Genomic DNA, 15,752 nt, shown 5'->3' with positions numbered 1-15,752 from the left:
GACATTCCTATCTCTGACAGTCAGATATCCAAACTCAGGAGTCACTTTTGTGTCCTCTCATTTTTCCCATATCTAGCCAGAAATTGACATTCTTTACTCCTGGTGTTCTGCCACCTCCCTATTCCAGACCCTCATCCTTCAACCCTGAATTGTCACTAGAGTAACATGCATTCATCTCCAAGTTGCTACTCATCAATAACCTAATCCTGTAGAAGAGTTCTCAGGGACACCCCCTACCTTAACTGCCTTAAATTGTTTATTATACACAGTGTTACTTTAAACCATGTAGAAACATAAAACTGGACATCAACTCATTCTTAGAGCTCTAATCCAATTCTAAATTCAAAACAAATTTACAAATAAAATACAAACAAAAGTATAAAACTAATAAAATTCAAATTAACATTTAGTTAATTTGATTCACCCCGTAGTTGTGGCACCATGGATTGGCTCTTCTGGAATTCCATGTGCCTGTACTATCATGGGCACTGATGGCCAATCTTCCCACTATTTTCTTCTACTGGAAGTTTTACAAAACCTCAGCTAGTACAGTCAGTCACCAGGAAATTGGCCTTCACTTTGACATAGATGCATCATTTATGGATTCATTCCTTCTCTACTCTTTTCTTGTTAATGACAAAGTAACTTGGTTTTATAAATATGGACTCATATACAGGCAATGAAACCATGACATCATATGGGAATACTCAGCTATAAATGGTCATCTAGCTATGTCTGAAATTTCTTAGAATTTTAAATATTCAGAGCAACATTATTCAAATAGACAAAAGGTGAAGCAATACAAGTGTCCATCAAAAGATAAATGAATAAACAAATGAATAAACAAAATGTGGGATATGCATACACATGGAATATTATTCAGGCAATAAAAGGAAGGAAACTCTGACACATGGATAAACCTTGAGGACATTATGCTGGGTGAAAGAAGCTGGTCACAAAAGGACAAATACTGTGATTCCACTTGTATGAGGTGCTTAGTCAAATTCGTAGAGATAGAAAGTACATTGGTGGTTACCAGGGGCTGGGGTGGTGGGGAATGAGGAATTCATGTTTAATGGGTACAGAGTTAGAGTTTTGCAAAATGAAGAGTTCTGTGGATGGATGTGATAGCTATACAATGTGAGTGTACTTAATATTACTTAACTGTGCACTTAAGATGGTTAAGATGGTAAATTTTCTGTGTATTATGGACAAAGGATTAATCTCCAAAATATATAAACAGCTCATGCAGCTCAATATTGAAAAAACAAACAACCCAATTAAAAAATGGGCAGAAGACCGAAATAGACATTCCTCCAAAGAAGACATACAGATGGCCAAAAAGCACATGAAAAGCTGCTCAACATCACTAATTATTAGAGAAATGCAAATCAAAACTCCAATGAGGTATCACCTCACACCAGTCAGAACGGGCATCATCAGAAAATCCACAAACAACAAATGCTGGAGAGGGTGTGGAGAAAAGGGAACCCTCTTGCACTGTTGGTGGGAATGTAAATTGATACAGCCACTATGGAGAACAGTATGCAGGTTCCTTAAAAAACTAAAAATAGAATTACCATATGACCCAGCAATCCCACTACTGGGCATATACCCAGAGAAAACCATAACTCAAAAAGATACATGTACCTCAATGTTCATTGCAGCACTATTTACAATAGCCAGGTCATGGAAGCAACCTAAATGCCCATCGACAGATGAATGGATATAGAAGATGTGGCACATATATACAATGGAATATTACTCAGCCATAAAACGGAACAAAATTGGGTCATTTGTAGAGACGGGGATGGATCTAGAAACTGTCATACAGAGTGAAGTCAGAAAGAGAAAAACAAATATCGTATATTAACGCATATATGTGGAACCTAGAAAAATGGTACAGATGAACCGGTTTGCAGGGCAGAAATGGAGACACAGATGTAGAGAACAAACGTATGGACACAAAGTGGGGAAAGCGGGGGGTGGGGGTGGGGGTGGGATGAATTGGGAGGTTGGGATTGACATGTATACACTTGTATAAAATAGATAACTAATAAGAACCTGCTGTATAAAAAATAAATAAAATTCAAAAAAAATTTCTGTGTAGTTTACAATTAAAAATTTAAAAAAATTTAATGTTACCATCAAGTGAAAGATCAATATTTTTAAGTGCCTGTAGACAACTCACAGGCTCTGAATGAATATTTCTGTAGACCCCTCCCCCAGCGAACACTGCTCTACTCCATTCTCCACCCTATACCTCTAGTCTGGGATCCTCAGGGTTACCTTCCTCTGACCCCTCACTACACTTTGTTGTTACCTTTCAACTCTCCTCAATGCCAGCCTGGCTCCAGCTAACTGGTGCCCACCAAACTCAATACACATTCTCACCTCTTTGCCTTGGCTTGTGCCTGTCGCCATTGGAAATACACTCTTCCCTCTGCTTGTATTAGACAATCTTTCCATTCCGTTAAGTCCCTTCTCCTCCCCACAGTGGAATGGTCCCAGACCACAGGGACTTCTCCCCATCAAAGGGTGTCAATACTCCCCATTTAGCATTAATCACACATTCTAAATTATTTTATCACTTATTCTCCCAATCACTCAATAAATATTTATTAAGTGTATGCCGTATACGTGACAATGCGCTAGGCCCCTGAATCAAATGCTGTGTTTTCTGCTTTTTACCTCTCTCATAGCCCCTTACGTATCTTACAGATGTTTACTGCAGTGGTTTGGATGATGTTGTACTGGTCTGTACTGTCATATTCCACATATGAAAAGGAAATTTTAAACTACTGAAATCAAGAATAGTATCATCTCAGGATTTGCCTAAGTAACAGGATATTCTGTCGGTTGATGGTAGTTGTTTTGGTATCGACCTTAAAAAGCAGTTGTCAGGACAAAAAAGGTTTCAGGACTGAATTCAAAGGGAATTATATAGTAGGAGACGCTACATGAAAGTTTCCATGATGATAGCAGTAATGTTATTTGGTCATAAATGTCTGTGATCAAAGCATCAAGAACCTGTGCTGTTTCCAAAGTCCCCCTTGAATATTATTTACCTAAAAGACATCTGCACAAACACAAATAACTTTATTCACATGTTAGAACAGTGTTTGAGTAGACAAAGTTTTAAGGACACGATACAATCAATTTCTTGAGCTCAGATTTGAGTTTTTTAAAAAAATCTGTATTCAAGCTCTGGGTATTCTACTTATAGAATTTTGCACATACTCCACCTCTTTTGCTCAAAGGTGAAATACTATCTGTATTTACTTAATTCCTCATTATTTTGCTGTTTCAACATGATTTTGTACCCCCAGCCATTTCATTGTTAGTCTAAGGTTGCATCTCTTTCACTCTCAGCCTTTTTTGTGCTTCATTTTCTCTCTTTATGTAATTGAGTGTAGCTTCGAGCTATAGGATTGTCCTTTCCAAGGTCCACAACAATTACCTCCCTAGAAAATGTCACTCCTTTTAAAGGTCTTTTATGGTTATCAACAACTGAAGGACTTCCAGTGACAGGTATGGGTGGTTTTTGCAAATAGTCATTCCGTAAGAGAATGGAACAAATAGTACAAATGATCAATTTATGAATGCAAGAGCCCTGCTTTTAAAAATATAGGTTATACGTACCTTGTTAGTGAGAAACAGAAAAAGGATTTCTAAATGATATAGGAAAGCATTAGTAATCCATCATGATCTAATTTTCATATTTCTATGGTTATAAAAGCACACATTGCTATATTCAAATAGCCGTTGGTGACATGTGTTATTCTCTCTACAAAGCAGTCAAATCCAAGAGCCACCTGGACCATCATTCTGTCTCCAACTGGCCATGGGTCTTATGTTGGGAGGGCACGTGAGTTGTTCTTATTAGGGAGCCCCAAACATGGAGCTCAAGAAGGCCCTGGCAATGTTTACAGGCTGTTGTAGAAGGAGCCTGGAAGCAGAACAGGCATTTGGGGTCTGGTCCTGAGCTCAGCCATGGCGGAGAAGTGACTTTGAGCAATGCATCTTGTTTTCTCATTTGTAACATGAGAGCGTTGGATCCCCAAATGATCTCCAAGGCCTCTTCCAGCTCTAACATCTTAGGATTCTGAGTAAAGCAAAATGAAGGGGAATTATTAAGAAAACCACAAATGTAAGAATGAAGATGGAACAAGTGTCCAGGCATGGCATGTGTAACTGACTTAACAAAATGAAGCAATAAGAAGAATGTTTTAGATGACTGTGAACATTGCACTCCTTCCAGATACAAACCTAAGTTACAGACAAGACCATCCTTCATTATACCTAGCCAAGGAATTTACCTCTTCTTCAATCAAACTCTAAATGCCCCTTAAGAGTAGAAAAGCCCATCACCTCTTGACCATTTTCTCCAGCATTCTCAGCCCTTTGCTTCTCTTTTATTTTGTCCTCCTCTTCATCTTTCACATCCTCTCCATTTCCTAAGGGTGTGGCCACCACTGCTTTACTGTGTCTCTGGACAAGAATGCCAGGCCTCGTGGGTACAAGAGTCGTAGAAAATCAATCAGCAAGGTTCTTTTTTTTTTTTTTTTTAATTTATTTATTTTTATTTTTGGCTGTGTTGGGCCTTTGTTTCTGTGCGAGGGCTTTCTCTAGTTGTGGCAAGTGGGGGCCACTCTTCATCGCGGTGCGCGGGCCTCTCCCTGTCGTGGCCTCTCCTGTTGCGGAGCACAGGCTCCAGACGCGCAGGCTCAGTAGCTGTGGCTCACGGGCCTAGTTGCTCCGCAGCAGGTGGGATCCTCCCAGACCAGGGCTCAAACCCGTGTCCCCTGCATTAGCAGGCAGGTTCTCAACCACTGAGCCACCAGGGAAGCCCGAAGGTTTTTAAAATTCATACATCTTAGCCACCATTATCACACACAAAAATGGCGTTCTACCACAGTCTAAGATGCAGACCTACTTTTCTTTGTCTCCTGAATTGTTCATCTCTGTATTAGCAGCTGTACAATCTTCACCTCCATTAGCATCTATACAAGAACCTTTTTCTGTCTCTTCATCTGTCCTGCTTTGGGAACTGAAATCAAAAATGAAAAAATTTGGAAAAGAAAGAATGGTCTTGATGTTAAGGCTTGGAAAGGAACTTCACTTTTAAACAGGAAATTAGCATTTCTAAAACCCTGAAATAGGAAAAACAGATAGCTACAGCCTTATTATTTGTTGCATTTTAAATTGTTTTATATTATTTCTAGATACATTTACTAGTGTGACTTTAAATCTGATCCCAATTTATCAGCATGGATTTATACCATTTATATTAAAAAAACCACCAATAAAAAGAAGATGCAACTGGGGCAAATTAGAAGGATGACGAAGAAAGTGAATGCTGTGGTTTCAAAGCTCATAGGGTTAGCTAGAAGACTCATCCACTCTCACAGTCACAGATCATCCAGATATACTTTTCCAGCTCAGTTTGAATGTAGTTCTCTTGTTCTTTAAATTTTCTGGAAACAGAAGAATAAAAAGGTGCTTTCATTGTTGTTCTTTGGAACCGCTTCATCAGATATGCTCTGCTTGCTTTGGTGGCGTGGACTCACACGGGTTAATTTCTCTCCACAAACGTGGTAGGGGCTGAGGTGGCTAGAGGGGAGACTGAGCTGGGGCACATGGGACTCAGCCCACCTCCCCTCACTCCAAAACTATCAGAATTCACACGACAGAGGAATTGGAACAGCTGGAGCCGAGCCCAGCTCCCCAGTCTTCCTTCTGCAGTGACATCATAGAATCATGGAACCATTGAGTTAGAGGGATCAGAGCACCAGGCCAACCCCACCCATCACCTGAAGTCAGAAGAACCACGAAACTCCCCCCTGGGCGGCAGTCTATCTGTCCTCCCCTCTGAGAGGTCCGGAGTGGCTTTGGATAAGGATTTTCTTCCTAGACTCGAAATACCATCTCTCCTTTCTTAACCTGAGCCTATGTTACTGTTTCTTTCACAGACCATGAACAATCAGTCCACTTCCTTCTTATATAATTCCTCTCCACAGCCCTGTGGTCAGTAATCGACTTACTTCACAATGGTGTTCTCTCCAGGCTAACTAGCCCACGTCCTTCAGATCCCACATCATCGGACGTAATTCCTGGACATACAAAAAAGGTGGCAGCTCTGGAGGCCAGAGCTGAAGAAGCAGGAGTAGAATAAGATGATCAGAGTAAAGATGACCCCCCGCCTGACCTAACTTCAGGTGAGTAAGTGATGCCCATGACAAGGACGGGGAGAGTAGTGCTAGGATTTTCTGAGAACAGGAGGATATAAGGAGCATGGCAGCTGCTGCCAACCATGTCTGAAAAAGTCCGAAGGTGAGCCCTGGGGGGTTTCTGGGCTGCAGTGACACTGGCTTTTCTCTAGAGGGGCAGGGACATTGATTTCTTTATCTTTGAATTCTCCACCAAGTCAGAACCTGCAAATTCCATAAATGTTGAATGAATGCGTGTGTGTGTGTGTGTGTGTGTGTGTGTGTGTGTGTGTGTAGAGTTTGTTGGAGGGCTCAGGCCAAAGCTGATTTTGCAGAATATGTGAACATATGAATGTGAATTTTTGCAGAATTTTTGGAGGCTTCCTCCAGCTAAAGCTCCCAGATGAAGACTCAGAGCCTGTCTCACCCTCCTTACACTACACTGCTGCCAGACTGAGATTTTAAGAGCCCAAATCTTCTCATGTCTCATGTATTCTAGTAACGCACAATGGTAATATTTTATATCTACCTACTGGTGGTTACACAGGTCCAGATATACATAAAAACCCATCAAACTGTGTGCTTAAGATTAGTGCACTTCATGTGCACTATGGTGTGGATATTATACCTGAATAAAAAGGTATAATTTTTCATCCCTGTGCCTACATTTGAGTGTGTGTGGTGCAAAGAGTCATGCGGAACTAGAGTGCACTCTTGCTGGTTGGCTCTGTCTCCAAGATTGTTTGCTGCACATAACACATATTCTGAGACCAGGGACCTTTGGCAAGAATACAGTAGTAGCAAAAAGTAAGGGCTGGTAAGACTGCATCATTAGGGCTTTCTTTCACTGAATGCGGCTTGCGAACAGATATCCTAAATTGTTAGTTAACATAATTCTGAATATGTATAGTTAATATAATTAGAGTACAGTTAATACAAATTCTGAAAACTGGAAGGTTATCAAACTTTGGTCTCTAAATCACATTTTAAATGCATTGGACTGTAAACTTTGTGATGCCATGGAATCTTACTCAGAGATAGGTCTGCAGAACCTAACACAGTGTGCCTTACACACAGAAGGCATGTGCTCAAAGGTTATTTGTAGTGGAACATTACTACCAATTCTACAGAAATAAAAAATATTCTAAGAGAGTATTATGAACAATTGTATGCTAACAAACTGAATAACCTAGATGAAATGGAAAAATTCCTAGAAACAAAAAACCTACCAAGGCTGAGTCATGAAGAAATAGAAAATCTGAATAGAACTATAATAAGCAGGCTGAATCAACAAACAACCAACCTCCCAACAAAGAAAAGTCCTAGACCAGATGGTTTCACTGAGGAATACTATCAAACAATTAAAGAAGAACAAACATCAATGTTTCTCAAACTAATCCAAAAAACTTGAAGAAAAAGGAATACTTCCTAACTTATTCTATAAGGCCATTATTACCTTGATACCAAAGCCAGGCAAAGATACCACCAAAAAAAAAAAAAAAAAAAGCCTAAAGACCAATATCTCTCATGAATATTGAAGCAAAAATCCCCAACAAAGTAATAGCAAACTGAATTTAGCAGCAGAATATTAAAAGGATTGTACACCATGACCAAGTGGGACTTATTCTTAGAATGCAGATAGTTCAACAGACAAAAACCAACATAATACATCACATTAATACACGCCACTAATGGAATGAAGGGGAGGAAATGATCATCTCGATGAAGGAAAGGCATTCACCAAAATTTACCACCCTTTCATGATAAAACACTCAACAAAGTAGGAATAGAAGGAAACGACCCCAACATAGTAAAGGCCATATATAGAAACCCCACAGCTAATATCATACCCAATGGTGGGAAAATATTTGCAAATCATATATTTGATAACAGATTAATATCTAGAAAATATACAGAACTCCTATAACTCAACAACAACAATAACAAAATCCAATTCATATATGGGCAAAGAACTTGATTAGATGTTTCTCCAAAGAAGATATACTAATGGTCAGCAAGTACATGAAAAGATGCAACATCACTAATCATTAAGGAGCTAATCAAAATCACAATGAGATATCACCTCACACCCCATTAAAAGGCTATTATTAAAAAACAAAGAAAAAACAAAACCAAGTGTTGGTGAGGATGTGGAGAAATTGGAACTCTTGTGCATTGCTGCTGCAAATGTAAAATGGTGCAGTCACCATGGAAAACAGTATGTCAGTTCTTCAAAAAATTAAACACAGAATTCCATATGATCCAGCAATTCTACTTCTGAGTATATACACAAATGAAGCAAAAGCAGGGACTCCAATGGTACACCCATGTTCATAGCAGGATTATTCACTATACCCAAAAGGTAGAAACAACTAAAGTATGCATCGACAGGTAAGTGGATAAACAAAATGTGGCATACACATACAGTGGAACGCTGTACAGCCTTAAAAAGGAATGAAATTTTGGTACACTACACGTGGATGAACAGGTGAAGGCATTATGCTAAGTGAAGTAAGCCAGATACAAAAGGAACATATTGCATGAGTCCACTTATATCACATTCCTAGAATAGTCAAATTCATAGATACAGAAAATAGAGTAGTGGTTACCAGGTGCTGGGGCGAGGGGGAAATGGTGAGTTATTGTTTAATGGATATAGAGTTTCAGTTTGGGATGGTGAAAGAGTTCTGGAGATGGATGGTGGTGATGGTTACACAGCAATGTGAACGTACTTAATGCCACTGAACTGTACACTGAAAAATGGTTAAAATGGTAAATTTTGTGTTGCATATATTTTATCACAATTTAAAAAAATTATTTGTGCAAAAAAGGAAGGGTAACTCATCTGTAATGTGGCCTGGTATAAGGCAGGCACAGGAGAAACAAGACACCCAGCACATAGAGATCTTGTTTCAACCTCCATCCATTTGCTCAGTTTGTTTCCCCACTGTAATTGTCCTCCCCCTACCTCGGCCCTTTACGTGTCCCCACCTCTAAATCCTCCAAGACTTGGTTCTTGGGCCCCTCTTCCACGATGTCATCACCACCCACTGGCCTTCCTTCCTTCTTGCTTTCGCTCAGTGACACACCATGTCACCTGCCTGCATCCCAAACCCTTGTCCCGTTCACCTCCAGCCACAGACATGCCTCCCCCTCCTGCCTTCAGTCTCCTTTGGGGCGGTGGCCAGAGGATATGGACTCCTGGCAACAGGGTCCACAGCAATTTGTGCTCCAGATGGGTCCAGGGTGCATGTAAATCCCCAGCCACCTCCCTAAGGCCTTGATCCATGTGATCTGGTGAGCTCCTCTGACAAAGTATGATCCCTGAATTGCAGGATCAAGATGAGGACATTCAGAGCACCCACAAGTTACAGCTGCCTGAACTTGGAAATCAGGAATGAGCACAGGACTCAGGCCTGGCTGATCAGAACAGTCTACAGTTCAAGGGTCAACATGTGACCTAACCAGCTCGGTTAGTCTCAATGTCAAGACATTTGCAGAAACTATCAGCACAGAAGAGAATAGGGCTGAGAGAGGTGTATGGAGAGAGACAAATTGTACATGACTCTGCTTGATCTAATCATGCTTGAAGCCTTGATTTTCAGTGTGGACTGGAAGTGGGGCTTTCAGTTATATGAGCCAATGCTAATATAACATTTTGGCTTAAGCTGGTTTGAGTGGGGTTTATGTCTCTTGCAATCCAAGATTCATGACCAAAATACAATGTAACCAGCATCATACTGCCTCCCTTTCTGAGCCCTCGATTCCTAACCTGAGATTCCTTGATTCCTCACACAAGAGCAACTGAGCCCATCAACCATGTCCTGACTTTGCTGAACATCAGATATGTTCCCTCTAGCCTCCAAGGACAAGTGGAATAAAATGAGTACCTTTTCTCTTTCATCAGATTAGTGCAGCCTTCTTCCCTACCACAGCTAGTGGGGCTGCTTGGAGGTCTTATTTTAGATTTTGGAAAGCTAAGTGGAAGTTACTGAAACTCATCAACATCGAGCTATGACATTTGACAGGGCACTTGGATTGACACAGTTTTTTCCTTCTACCTTAATGGCCAAAACCTGTCACTTCTTACTAGAGGAAGGAAGAAAAAAATGATATTAAACATCAAGGTAAATGGCTAGTATGTCAGTACATATAATGTCCACACAAGAGAAACGTTCTGTTGAGAAACCTTCATTACTTATGATTCACAGTTAACCTTTTCACACAGAAACTGTTGAAAACTTCAGAAAGTCACTGCAGCTTGATAAGGTTTTTAGGCAATCCATTCATCACCCCGTTGTTTCTCACGGAACAAGTAACACTGAGCTAGACAACAGGAAACGCTGCCCTTGGCAGAGGTGATGACACCAAGACAACACTTCTCTCATTAAGGAGACAGGCACCAATTCCAAAATGCCAGTTAAGCAGAAAAGCCTACAAATTCACTGCAAAAGATTTAGCAACACTTTATAGCTAATATCTATCCATCTGGAATTGAAATGTCTTTGAGGGAGAGTATGTCAGAAGCAGTGTACTATTAATATTACATTATAACCACCAAAATTGAGTAAATACATTCTCGGCTTCAACCACGATAGCCACAACACCCGTGCATACACCCATCCTAGGCCACATTTTACAAGTCCCCCTGTCTTGCAGGCTTCGTGAGGATGGAAGAATATAGAGTTGAGGATTCAGCCACCACTGAGCCATTATCCCTGTGGGTCCTATTCTACCCGTCTGGTTTGTGAAGGGTATAGCTCGGTTGCAGGCAGAGGAGAATATTCTTGCCTCATATTTGAGCATCTTCTGCCTTGCCCCATGCTACACGGTCAGTGAGGATCAAATTCCACCGACTTTGAAAACCAGATCGGTTTTGATTCTACACTCCTGAGATGTCTGAGAAGAGTGTTAAAGCTGACCTGATTCATCAGTTCCTGGGAGCCTTCCTGACCTCAGGAATCCAACCCAGGGAAGAGGCAATACGACATTCTTTCCTACCCCAGGGTTTGGATAGGCTGCTTTTGCACTTAAATTGTTCTCAGGCCCCTTTCCCATTTCCCATCCCTGCAAAAACCCAGCACCTGTAACAAGCAGTGAGAGCCATAACCAAGGAGCACATGGGAGACTTCCTTTGGTGTTTTAGTTTGGGAGCTCGAGGCTTAGAAGTTGATGGCAGTGGTTTTGTTTTGTTTTCTACTATTCTATTCATTTTGTTCAATCTGTAAGCTTTTTGCTTTTATTTCCTTCTAAACATAATTTTCTCTAATTCATTTGTACTGTTATGATTTTTTATATCTTATTTTAATGTCTTAGTTTTTAGTTTTGATCAACCCTTTGATCTCAACATTTCTGAAAAGGCTATTAAGGAATTATCTAGGGCAGAGCTTCACTAACTCGCTGTGGTGAAGGAGCAGGTTTTTTTGTTTGTTTGTTTGTTTGTTTGTTTGCAGTACGCGGGCCTCTCACTATTGTAGCCTCTCCCGTTGCAGAGCACAGGCTCCGGATGCGCAGGCTCAGCGGCCATGGCTCACGGGCCTAGCCGCTCCGCGGCATGTGGGATCCTCCCGGACCGGGGCACGAACCCACGTCTCCTGCATTGGCAGGCAGACTCTCAACCACTGCGCCACCAGGGAAGCCCCCACATTTTTATTTTTAATCTCAGTCCACAGAGGACCAATATTTTAGTAAAACAACACTAAAGCAATGATACACTTGGATATCACAGCAATGTAAAATAGTTATTTAAAGTTTCTAGGTATTTACTCTCAATTTCTGCATTCAGTTGCAGACCAGTGACAATTAGGGACCAGCACCAGTTCACAGGTCACATTCAGAGTAGCACTGGTTACCAATTCCCTCATTTATTTGTTTTAAATGGCATTTTTCATTGTAGAAAATTTGGAAAATGAAGAAAAAAGAAAACAAAATCTCTCATGATTCCACCACCTAGAGAGAAAAACTGTTGAAATATACTGATATTTTATACTATATATACTGATATATGTACATACGTATGTGTGTGTGTGTATATATATAGACATATATACAGTGGTTGCACAGCCATCATCACAATCTAAATTTAAAGCATTTTTATCACCTCTACAAGAAACCCTCTACCATTAGCAGTCACTCCCTACTCCCCACTCCCTAGTCCCTGGGAACCACTAATCTAATTTCTGCCTCTTCTTGTGCCTTTTCTTGACATTTTGTATAAATGGAATCATACAATATGTGTTTTTTTGTGTTTAGCTACTCTCAACTTAGCATAATGTTTTTTTGTTTTCTTGTTTTTTTTTTAACATCTTTATTGGAGTATAATTGCTTTACAATGGTGTGTTAGTTTCTGCTTTATAACAAAGTGAATCAGTTATACATATACATATATCCCCATATCTCTTCCCTCTTGCGTCTCCCTCCCTCCCACCCTCCCTATCCCACCCCTCTAGGTGGTCACAAAGCACCAAGCTGATCTCTCTGTGTTATGCGGCTGCTTCCCACTAGCTATCTATTTTATATTTGGTAGTGTATATATGTCCATGCCACTCTCTTTCTCCCAGCTTACCCTTCCGCCTCCCTGTATCCTCAAGTCCATGCTCTAGTAGGTCTGTGTCTTTATTCCCGTCTTGCCCCTAGGTTCTTCATGACCACTTTTTTTTTTTTTAGATTCCATATATATAGCATAATGTTTTTAAGATTCATCCATGTTGTGGCATGTAACAGTATTTCATTCCTTTTTATTGCTGAATAACATTATATTCTATGAATATATCAAATTTTGTTTATCCATTCATCAGTTGATGGACATTTGCATTGTTTCCACTCTGGCTATTATGAATAATGCTGCTATGAACATTCATGTATAAGTTTTTGCATAGACATATGTTTTCATTTCTCTTGGGTAAATACCTAGGTGTGAAATTGCTGAGTCATATGGTAACTGTGTTTAGCATTTTGAGAAAACACATATCTATTTTATAATTTAAAAAATTGGAACCAGTGTATATACACTTTGTTAAACTTAATATTATTTTTATTATGAACATTTTGCAATGTCTTTCAATAATCTTCAAAAAGATGACTTTTAATACTTATACATTTTTCCTTTTTATATAAGCATTGCAATTATTTTCTTATTGTTGGACAACCTACTGCTTTTATACATAGCATTGATGGGCGTATTTGTACATAAATATGTGAGCACAACTCTGATACTATTAAATTTTTACTTTTATTAAATATTAATCTTTGCATTTATTTTCAAAAGCTTATTGGCTTCTGGCTCTTTTATTTTAAATCTCATCCATTTTGTGTCATTGCTTTTTGGCTCCAAATATCTCACATATTGATTCATTATTTTTAACTTCTATTTATTCCTCCCCCCCACTTTTTTTTTTTAACCTTTTTTCTAGTTTCTTAGATTTAGTCTCCTCTCAACCTTTGTTAAGGCAAAAGTAATATTCTGCTTTAGGTTTAGAAACTGTTAAAAAACACTTTGATTTCATTATAATTTGTCTCATTAACTTATACAAAGGGGGATAACAAAAGGGAATAATAAATCACAATCATCTGAAGAACCCAACACTTATTCTTGCTTTTTTTTTGCTTTGGGGAAGAAAAAAATTAGAAAAAAAACATGCATCGATGATGTGACTTGAATTTTAAGAAACATATTTCATAAATAAGCACTATTTCCCATAAATGCACTCTTTCTGGTTTGAAGCTCTTTTTTTTTTTTTTTTTTGGCAAAATATTTAATGTCTGTAAGTGTGCCTCACCCTCCTATTCCTGTTGTGATTCGATAGCCTCTCCAAACTGGCTGTACCAGAGAAAACATGGGCACATTTTCCCAGCAGGATTCGAAAACCATTAAAGCCCTGGTCCTCTTGACTCAGAAATGACTACAGGTGAGGTCCTTCCACAGCATGCCTCAGGCGTCTCTGCTCAAGGAAAAAAGCCCCCCATTTCTACAAGACTCCCGAGGTGTTCTGTTCTTCTGCAGCTTGGCACTGGGAGCTGGGCGGCTGGAAATAGTGGTAGGCTCGGGCACTGCAGAGGTAGTCCCCATACACAGTGAGAAGCATCATGGGGGAGGAGAAGGTCTTGTAGCCAATGTTAGCTAGTTTCTTGGCAGTTGGCATGTTGTCCCCCTCTAGGATTCGGCTCCCAATGCGAGCTAGGGCCCCGTGGGCCAGACGTAGCATAACCCCCCACAGCAAGGCTGGAGCCTGCAGTGGCTGCCCAGAGCAATTTTATTAAGTCTAGAAGTTAGTCTCTCTTGTAGATGTCAAAGTCTTTCTTGATCACGAGCCTTTATTACACTATTTGAATTAAAAGAAACCCCAGATTCACAAATCTGCCATTTGAGCAATTTAGTTTTTTAGAAACTTGCTTAAACTTCATTAATCAAACACTTTCAACTTTTCTGTTGCCTTTTCAATCTCAAGGTAAAAATGATCATAGTACATCACTGATTACCTAATACTTCCTCTCTGTATAAGATTTTGGTTACTGCTGGGTAAAAAAGGAGAAAGAAAACAACTTTGTTTTAGTCGACTTTATTTTTTAGAACATTTTAAAATTTACAGAAAAATTGAGAAGATAGTACAGAGAGTTCTCATGTACCTCATACCCAGTTTCCCCTATTATTAACATATTACATTAGTGCGGTACATTTGTTATAATTAATGAACCAACATCAACACATTATTAATAACTATAGTCCATAGTTGTTTCATTTCCTTAGTTTTTGTCTAATGTCTTTTTCTGGTCCAGGATGCTACATTATAATTAGTTGTCATGTCTCCTTAGACTCCTCTCTGCTATTAAAGTTTCTCAGACCTTCCTTGTTTCTGACGACCTTGACTGTTTTGAGGACAACAGGTCAGATACATTGTAGGATGACCCACTACTGGAATTTGAACATATATTTTTTTAACTCCAAATTTTCTCTGAAGTAAGAAGAGAAAATTTTAAATTCTTCTTAATTTTATTTTTGGATGCATTGGGTCTTCGTTGCTGTGCGCAGGCTTTCTCTAGTTGCAGCGAGTGGGGGCTACTCTTCGTTGCGGTGCGCGGGCTTCTCATTGCGGTGGCTTATCTTGTTGCTGAGCATGGGCTCTAGGTGCTCAGGCTTCAGTAGTTGTGGCTCGCAGGCTCTGGAGCACAGGCTCAGTGGTTGTGGCGCACGGGCTTAGTTGCTCCTCAGCATGTGGGATTTTCCTGGACCAGGGATCAAACCCGTGTCCCCTGCATTGGCAGGCGGATTCTTAACTACTGCACCACCAGGGAATCCCAACACATTCCTTTTTTAAAAATTTATTTATTTTATTTATTTACTTTCGGCTGCATTGGGTCTGTTGCGGCATGTGGGCTTTCTCTAGTTATGGCGAGCGGGGCCTACTCTTCATTGCGGTGTGTGGGCTTCTCATTGCGGTGGCTTCTCTTGTTGCAGAGCACGGGCTCTAGGCACGTGGACTTCAGTAGTTGTGGCTCGCGGGCTCTAGAGCGCAGGCTCAGTAGTTGTGGCACACAGGCTTCGTT

The 15,752-nt window shown here is 40.0% G+C and overlaps 2 protein-coding genes across 2 annotated transcripts; both read right to left on the bottom strand.

Annotated features, from left to right (window-relative positions):
• Window positions 1-3,073: 3,073 nt before the first annotated feature.
• On the bottom strand, window positions 3,074-5,981 carry DEMA1 (DPM1 ER membrane anchor 1). Its single transcript, XM_027131632.1, is given in 5 exon segments — window positions 3,074-3,563; window positions 4,373-4,522; window positions 4,937-5,050; window positions 5,283-5,290; window positions 5,292-5,981. Coding segments are annotated over 5 exon segments (558 nt in total). The 5' UTR covers window positions 5,400-5,981; the 3' UTR covers window positions 3,074-3,385.
• Window positions 5,982-13,112: 7,131 nt separating this feature from the next.
• LOC113633495 (cytochrome c oxidase assembly protein COX14-like) lies at window positions 13,113-14,760 on the bottom strand. The gene has a single exon (XM_027131643.1). The coding sequence runs from the start codon at window positions 14,411-14,413 to the stop codon at window positions 14,177-14,179; it is 237 nt and encodes a 78-aa protein (XP_026987444.1). The 5' UTR covers window positions 14,414-14,760; the 3' UTR covers window positions 13,113-14,176.
• Window positions 14,761-15,752: the final 992 nt, after the last annotated feature.

The sequence above is a fragment of the Aethalodelphis obliquidens genome, unplaced genomic scaffold (genome assembly GCF_003676395.1).
Source record: "Aethalodelphis obliquidens isolate GAN/ISIS:26980383/991018 unplaced genomic scaffold, ASM367639v1 scaffold40, whole genome shotgun sequence".
Lineage (NCBI taxonomy): Eukaryota > Metazoa > Chordata > Mammalia > Artiodactyla > Delphinidae > Aethalodelphis > Aethalodelphis obliquidens.
Note: the sequence above shows the minus strand (reverse complement) of the source record. Positions and strands in the feature narration are given on the sequence as shown.